Source organism: Ipomoea triloba, chromosome 4 (genome assembly GCF_003576645.1).
Source record: "Ipomoea triloba cultivar NCNSP0323 chromosome 4, ASM357664v1".
Taxonomy (NCBI): domain Eukaryota; kingdom Viridiplantae; phylum Streptophyta; class Magnoliopsida; order Solanales; family Convolvulaceae; genus Ipomoea; species Ipomoea triloba.
This window is the reverse complement of record NC_044919.1, coordinates 1,156,354-1,164,719: the sequence shown is the minus strand read 5'-3', so window position 1 is coordinate 1,164,719 and position 8,366 is coordinate 1,156,354. Positions and strand designations below refer to the sequence as shown.

Genomic DNA, 8,366 nt, shown 5'->3' with positions numbered 1-8,366 from the left:
AGGAAAGAAATTTCATTCAATTCCCGTCTTTTTAAGTTATCTTCTTTCCTCATTCCCCTATACCTTTGAGCTTTCTTTCATACTTTTACTTATTATTTTTCCCAAAAGATTGAATCTCCAACTCTAATAACCCCACATCCTGACTTGACAGAGCATTTAAAGGGATGTAAATCATGGTAACTCAACTGAACACATGTGCTAGTCTTTTACTCACTACACACAAGAAACCCTCCTCACTTTGAGAGGTTGTTTCCACACTACTATACACACAATTTTATTAGTTTTGAAGATGTTATTTAAAAAAAGATTGGGTGAAGAAAATAAGAGTTTGAAGCATTGTAGAGAGATAGAGGAGATGGATTCCTACAATTTTTACCCCTTACTAAACTTCTCTAACACAGAAGAAGAACATATTTTTTTAATCATTTTGGGTTAATATTATTCCACATTCTGTATCTTCTTTGTGCTTAGTAATTAATTAAGAGCATTATATTTTGTACTTATATGAATATTTATAATTATATTTATATGGACCGAAAAATACTACTATATTTTAATTAAAAAGTAGTGTTACATGCTTCATGTTGAATAATAATCTTACAAAAAATAAACTTGTGATATGATTTTCATGTACAAATTAAAAATTATATTCTACTTGGTCACCCCGGCCCATGTGAGCCACTTTTCAAAGTACTTTTGTCATGATGAATTAGTGAGTTGATTATTTTTCAAAAATATTATTTAGATTAATTTTTTTATAATTTAAATACAGCGTGTAAGAAGACCACATTCGAACACAAATTTTAATTTATTCTAAGTAATACAGAATCAATACTCTTATTAAGGTATAAAATTTCATAACACAAGACACAAAACCTCACAATACACATACACATGTTATATATTTACTTATTCTCAAATCTGATTTAGGTAGATAACTAATGTTCTATAGGCACATAATTTAATAATACAATACATAAATTCGTAAAATAAAACACGCAATATGTTGTGTGTTACACAACTACTAATATATTTCAAGTACAAAATCCATACACTTAAGGTACATAATTACATAACATGAGACACAGAAACACATAACACAAGACACATACACATGTTTTATGTTTACTTTAGTTTATGTACAGAATCAATATTACTAAGGTACAGAATTGCATAGCATAAGATACAAGATACAAAATCGCATAGCACAAGACAGAAAAACGCATGTTATATTTACTTTATTTCAAGTACAGAATACATAATAAGCTTACACATGAGACAAGACCCATACACATGCTTTAAGGTATAGAATTGCATAACATGAGACACACAAATGCATAACACAAGTCACATACACATGTTGTGTGTAAACAACAAACGATCACCGTCAAAATTAAAATTCAAAACAAGTCGTATAATACTAGGTTCCACGGTGTAACGTAACGATTGTTGATGGACGACGACATTCAATTATTTCCTTCCCAACAGCTTTATTGATTAGTACCGGATGAAAATGCTGGATTATTGGACCTACCTAATTATATTGCCATTTCTACCCTCCAAAAATTAATATATAAACTATGAATTTTACATATAATAAATTCGGCCACGAAATTTTCATGTAAGTGATAACCGTATTTCTTTTTTTCTTTTGTGTGCGTACTTTCTGACAATGACTATGGTTTCTTCGTCATTTAAAAGAAAAAAAAATTTCTTAATCAATTTAGTGAATTTGGAAGAAGTGCCATCTTCATTTTTCATTTGTCTTTTCTGTTTAGAGTTTTCTTATAGTAAACCTTCAACGAATATGACTAGCTCTCTCTTTTTGCATGTTGGCCCTCAATAAAATCGGTTCCTACCTCGTTATTAGGGGATGAAAATGGAGAATTATAAACATATGATATACTACAAATTATTGTAGGACATTTAATTTTCTCTTCGTTATTAAAGGGCCCGTTTGGTTCACGGAAAGTATTTGAAAGGAAATGGAAGTAAAATCTCATGAAAATGTAGTTACTAGGAAGATGAATTTCATTGTTTGGTTGGTGAAAAAAAATTACTTAGAATACTGATTTTGTTTTTTGATTGGATTTAGAATTGTAAAAAATAATGAATATAAAGACCTATATGCCTTTACAAATTAAGAAAAGTCATAATAATATAGAAAGAATACAAACGGTCAAATAGTCTAACCATTCCAGTTTTTCTTCCCATTTTTCATGGAAAACAAAACCAAGGATTTTGTTTTCCTAAAAAATGAGAAACTCATTTTTCATTAAAAAATAAATTTCTAATGAACCAAGCATAAGAAAAGAGCACTTCCCATAATTTTGAAGAAAACATTTTCCTTAAAAGAATTTTCCAACCAACCAATCATGCCCTTAATAATTACCTCTCCACCGACTGGCATTATTAACGTAAAATAATGAGGAAAATACAGTCAGGGAGTAAAAACCGCGTATCGTTACGTAGGGACCAGGCTGCGCAATTGCTACGAAATTTCTCACTTTAAGACTTTTCTCTCCTATTTTCCTTAGCTTTTTCTTCCCTGGGCCCTGGCACTTAATAATTTCATGTTCCCCTTTGTCGTATATCTATGGACTTCAGTTATCTAAGTCATCCATTCAATCTCTGGGAGAAGATATTTCCTCTTCTTTACCCACATACTTCACCATTTAATTTCCCTTTATAAATTCAAGTCTTTCAATTCACAGCTACTCATCTGCACTCTCAACTTTTCTAGCTTAATTTCCTTTAATTTACTCCCTTCATCTGTCCTGCATCCATGGCAACCCCAACTATTGGTCTTGAATCCCTCCCTTGGGAGTATGATGTGTTCCTGAGTTTCAGAGGCGAGGATACTCGTAAGACGTTCACCGGTCATCTTTATACTGCTTTGCATCATGCCACAATTAACACATTCATAGATGATGAGGAGCTCAAAAGAGGAGAATATCTCGCGCCTGCATTCACTAGAGCAATCCAAAGTTCGAGAATCTCTATGATAATCTTCTCCAAAAATTATGCCTCATCTAAGTGGTGCCTTGAGGAGCTGGTGCAAATCCTTGAGTGCAAGGAGAAGGGAAAACAGTTAGTCTATCCTATTTTTTATGACGTTGATCCATCTGAAGTGCGCAATCAACGTGATGTCTATGGGCTGGCCTTGGCAGAGCATGAAAAAAAATTTGTTGAAAAAAAAATTGATGGAAAGGATAAGATACAGAAATGGAAAGATGCTCTAACTAAAGTTGGAAACATGTCGGGTTGGCATTTGCAAGGAATCGCCAATGGGTATTGCTTTCTCATTTTCTTTAATTTGGACTATTTTTAATTTTGTACGTGAACAATTATATATCATATATATTTCTTTCATTTTTAATCCTGAACTTTGAAATTGAATGTTACTATATATGGACTTTAATATATACGGAGTATTTACTAATAACAGTATAACACTTTTGAAATTTTGAAAAGGAATAATTATTTTAAGTTAGGTTAGGAGGTTTATACAACAAATATACTACGATATATGTTTGAATTGGCAAAAAAAAAAAAAAAAAAAACTAAAAACTAACAAAAATGAACAAATACGATTTTTTTCATTCATATTGAATTATTAAGTGTGCACTTTAATTAATTAATTTTATTCGGTCAGCATTTATTTACTGTAGCATTTTGACGTTAGTTAATTAATTGATTGGTTAGCAAGTGTGTTATATGCTTCTGTTATAACCTAGCTAGAGGCACTTTTGTAGGAATTTGGGCTTTAATTTGCTACTTAATTATTATTGAAGGTATGAAGCAAAATTCATTGATGAAATTATCAACGAAGTCAAATCGGTAGTAAAGCGAGTACCCATGCTTGTTTCCAATCATGTGGTTGGAATTGAATCTCAAGTTAAGCACGTGGTCCGTTCCATGTGGCGGGAGCGGGACAATAGTGTTCGCATGATTGGAATATATGGGGTAGATGGTATGGGAAAGACTACTCTAGCTCGAGTTCTTTATAACAAATTTTTTGAATATTTTGAGAGGAGTTGCTTTCTTGAGATAAGTTCAGATGATACAAAGATAAGAATTTTACAAGAAAGGTTTCTTAGTGTCCTTCTTAATAGGAAGGACATTAAAGTTAACAGTGAGGGTGAAGGAATGATGTTTATAAAAAATTGGCTTCAGACAAAAAAGTGTCTCGTTGTTCTTGATAATTTAGAGGATAGAGACCAGTTTAAAGCACTATGTGGAGAACGATATTGGTTTGGTGCAGGAAGTAGAATTATTCTAACAACCAGAGATGCACAGTTGTTGAATGAATTGGAAAAAGGTGAACGGTATGAAATCAAGGCATTGGATCATGAGCGGTCCTTGCAGCTCTTTAGTCATCATGCATTTAAAGGGTGTTTTTTATCAAAAGAAGATTATATTGAGATTTTAGATGACATGGTGGTTTATTGTGAGGGGATGCCATTAGCTCTTGAAGTGATAGGAGCTTCTTTGTGTAATGAATCAAAGGAGCAATGGATGAATACTTTTGAGAAATTGAAGAAAATTCCTAATAAGAAAGTCCTTGCTAAACTCAAAATTAGTTTTGATGGACTTCATTATAGTATAAAATCTCTTTTTCTTGATCTTGTTTGTTTCTCTAATGGAGTTTCCAAAGAGACAATTAATAGAATGGGATATTCCACAGAAATTCAAAGCTTGGTTGGCAAATGCTTAATAAAATGTTCAGAATCTTGGATTAGTATGCATAGCTTAATTCAAGATATGGGAAGAGAAATTATTTGTGAAGAATCACCCAACAATCCAAGTAAACGCAGTCGATTGTGGTGTCCTAATGATATTCATGATGTGCTTATAGGACAAAAGGTAATTTTTTTTCCCCTTCTCGCTCATTTATATTACTATTATGCATGAAATCTTAGGTCAGCCTTAGTATTGTGTGGTTCACTTTGCTCACAGATTGCCTCTACAAGTGAAGTTAAAATATTTATGAAAAAAATTGGAAACAAGCAAGTGCGAAAAATATTTAAGCTCAAAGATAACCGTTGGGATTGATGGATTATATATTTTTTAGAAATGGGACTATGTTCCCACATGAGTTAATTAATTATAAGTAATTGCATGCAAAGGCATACAAATAAAAATTTCAAGTTAACAAACTATATACCACATCTGTTACTATTTTGAGTAGTCACAGTTTCAAATCCTAGGTTAAGAAAGTAAAAAGTATAAAATAGATACTACTTTGTATAAAATCATGTGTGTGTGTTTTTTTTAATCATTTATAAATAATAGTAGTTGGAATAGCAAAAGGCTTGCTTAATGACATTTTAATATTTTATTTCAAGAAAATTTTGAATTAATTTATCGTTGGGTCACACTTGTGAGACCGTCTCACTGATCCTTATTTGTGAGACGGGTCGGGTCGGGTCAAAGCGCCGTACAAATGTCATACTTATATGTGCAAATATCATACTTATATGCTCAAATATAACACTAATCAAGAATACAATTTTTGTTACTTATAAGAGAAAAAGTAATACATTTTTTATAATAAGTAATGTTGACAAGTGTCTCTTGCTTATAAGGGCAAATATAATACTTTTGAGGAAAAATGTAATACTTTTAAATCAAAATGTAAAAGTATTATATTTTACCTTAAAAGTATTACATTTACCATTATAAGTAACAAAAAATTTATTCTTGATTAATATTACTATACATTTGAGCATATAAGTATGACATTTGTACATATAAGTGTTACGTTTGCATCTTGATCCGTCCCGACCCGACATGTCTAATGGTGAGACAGTCTCACACAAATTTTTGCCATTATCGTTTGTTTCTTATAACCAAATTCAATTCATTATATACTACTCCATAGTCCGTACATTATATTTGACTTAGACCCTCCTTTGAAGATTTTTACATTAAATGTTATTCTATCAATTAAAATGCTTGCAAATTTATTTAATATGCAAAATAGTGTATGTGTTTATTTAAGTAGTTTATCTTTTACTTGTAGGGTACCGAAAATATTGAGGTGATTGTATTCAATGAGTCACCCATAGAAAACATGAAGTATAGTACAGAAGCATTTAAGAACATGGAGAATTTAAGATTTCTTCGAATCAAGGGAGAGCGCATTCACATTGATGGAACGTTCAAACATCTATCCAAAAAGCTTAGATGTTTGGAATGGGATTACTGTCCTTTGAAATATATTAATATTTCATCTAACAGTTATTTTGGGAAGCTTGTGATGTTGGAATTGGTGCGGAGCAACATCAAAGAATTTCAAGCCCCATTAAAGGTAATTCCATACTCTTTTATTTTTTTGGATAACTCTTTGCGCCAGATAATAATTTTTTAAATTAATTCAATTTTTTTTAAAAATTCCTTTTGGTTCTTTCTTTTTTCATTGAATGGACCAAAACAGTATTTTCCATGTCTGGAGTCTCTAGATCTCAGTTTCTCCAAATATCTCACAAAAACTCCAGACTTCAGTGGCGCTCAAAGGCTTCATACGCTGTCGTTTTGGCAATGCAAAAATTTGGTGAATGTGCACTCTTCCCTCGGAGAGTTGGTGAGTCTAAAAGTGTTAAAGTTTGGTTGGTGTTCAAAGCTGAGGAAACTTCCAAATAATCTATGCCAGTTATTGAAGCTTGAATCAATTGATTTGCAACACTGCAAGAAACTACAAGTACTCCCAAAACTCCCTCATAGTGTTAACAGATGGTCTTTGATTAATTGCGTGAACCTAAGCATGATTGAAGAGTTCCCTCCTTTTACTGATATTGATTTATGTGATTGCAAAAACCTTGAAAAGCTCCCACAACTCCCTCCTGATCTTGAGAGAGTCGATTTAAGTGGCTGTGAAAAGCTAAAAATGCTCCCAGAATTCCCTCACAGTGTTAAAAACATCAAATTACTTGGCTGTAAAAAGCTTAAAGTGCTCCCACAACTTCCTCACAATCTTGAGTGGATTGATTTAAGTGGCTGTGAAAAGCTAAAAATGCTTCCATTGCTCCCTCCCAATCTTAGCTCTATCACTTTAAATGTCTGTGCAAAACTAAAGATGCTCCCAGAACTTCCTCAGAAACTCCGAACTCTTGAAGCTAAAAATTGCGTGTCACTGGAAAAAGTACCAAACTTATCAAACAATACGAGTTTATATGGGTTGGATTTCAGTGGCTGTGGAAAGTTGAAGGAGATTCCAGGTTGGGAGAGTCTCCCCCTCTTGATGTTGAATTTAGGAGGTATTCCACATATCCTTGTCTCGCACACCATTAAGGAGGTACGCATTTTTTACTCTCTTTAATTAATTTGAATTGCCTCATCTACTATATATATATATATGAACTTAACGTGATGATAAATATAATACAATATATCTAGAGTGTTGTACATCAATTCTTACTATTGTTACACGTACAGCTCTTAACAAGTTCAAAGTTGATGTCTCGTTTTACATGTACTCTTACATGTAATGAAATTCCAAGTTGGATTGGATGTACCGAAGAAGGATGGGCATTATCTTTTCAATGGCCATTATGCGATGCAGAGGACTATACATCATCGCCATTTCTTGGATTATTTTTTTGGGTGGTATTCAAACCTCAACCAATCCCAGAAATTAATCGTGGCGGCGAAGATCTCGTCACAATCCAAATTAATGGTATTAATGTCAATATGTTTGTCCGTAATATCCAATTAGAAGCGGAAGAAATATCGTTTTTGCATTGGAGTCCAAGGCAACATTGGAGCAGTCGTAGGTTATGTATATGTTTAGACAATGTAAAAGGTGGGGACGTCATGACAATTGCTCTTAAAACATCAATTGGACCAAGTATAGTGAAGAAAATAGGAGTTGCAGCATTGTACAAAGACGATGATGGCCTCAGACACTTTGTACCTATCACTAAAGTTGGGTTAAACACCAAGAACTTGAAAGGACATGTACACTAGCTAGCTTTCATAGCCCAATATGAGACCCAAAAAAACTCTGATCTCTTTTCTTTTTTTTTTTTTTTTTTTTTTGTTAATAACCTTAGCTTCCACAATTTTGATGTGTTCGTTTTCATTGATAATTAAGAGCAACATATGTATTCAGTGTCAACTACCATGCAATGTGATGGCATCTTGATTACCATTTCAAATGAGTGATTATAGGTTTGAACCTCGAGGTGGTGGGGCTTAGATTTATTGAGCTAAAAATGTTTGAAAAAATATGGAATAGATATAAGAAATAAAGAATTATGAATATTCCAAAAAAAAAAAAACATATATATTTAGTGTAAAAAAAAAACATGTAATTGTAATATATTACATGTAAATATTGTCATAACTTGTCATTAATGTTGTCT

The 8,366-nt window shown here is 32.4% G+C and overlaps 1 protein-coding gene across 1 annotated transcript; it reads left to right on the top strand.

Annotated features, from left to right (window-relative positions):
* Nucleotides 1-2,620: 2,620 nt before the first annotated feature.
* Nucleotides 2,621-8,159, top strand: LOC116017099 (TMV resistance protein N-like). Its single transcript, XM_031257627.1, has 5 exons — nucleotides 2,621-3,291; nucleotides 3,795-4,866; nucleotides 6,026-6,313; nucleotides 6,440-7,297; nucleotides 7,438-8,159. Exons 1-5 carry the CDS (start codon nucleotides 2,786-2,788, stop codon nucleotides 7,966-7,968), a joined length of 3,255 nt encoding a protein of 1,084 aa, XP_031113487.1. The 5' UTR covers nucleotides 2,621-2,785; the 3' UTR covers nucleotides 7,969-8,159.
* The last annotated feature ends 207 nt before the right edge of the window (nucleotides 8,160-8,366 follow it).

Bases quoted from the DNA above. Each gene is read 5' to 3' on its own strand.
- LOC116017099 (XM_031257627.1), top strand. From the start codon at position 2,786: ATGGCAACCCCAACTATTGGTCTTGAATCCCTCCCTTGGGAGTATGAT. The intron at 3,292-3,794 runs GTATTGCTTTCT...TTATTATTGAAG, and splicing joins TTGCAAGGAATCGCCAATGG to GTATGAAGCAAAATTCATTG. The intron at 7,298-7,437 runs GTACGCATTTTT...TTACACGTACAG, and splicing joins TCTCGCACACCATTAAGGAG to CTCTTAACAAGTTCAAAGTT.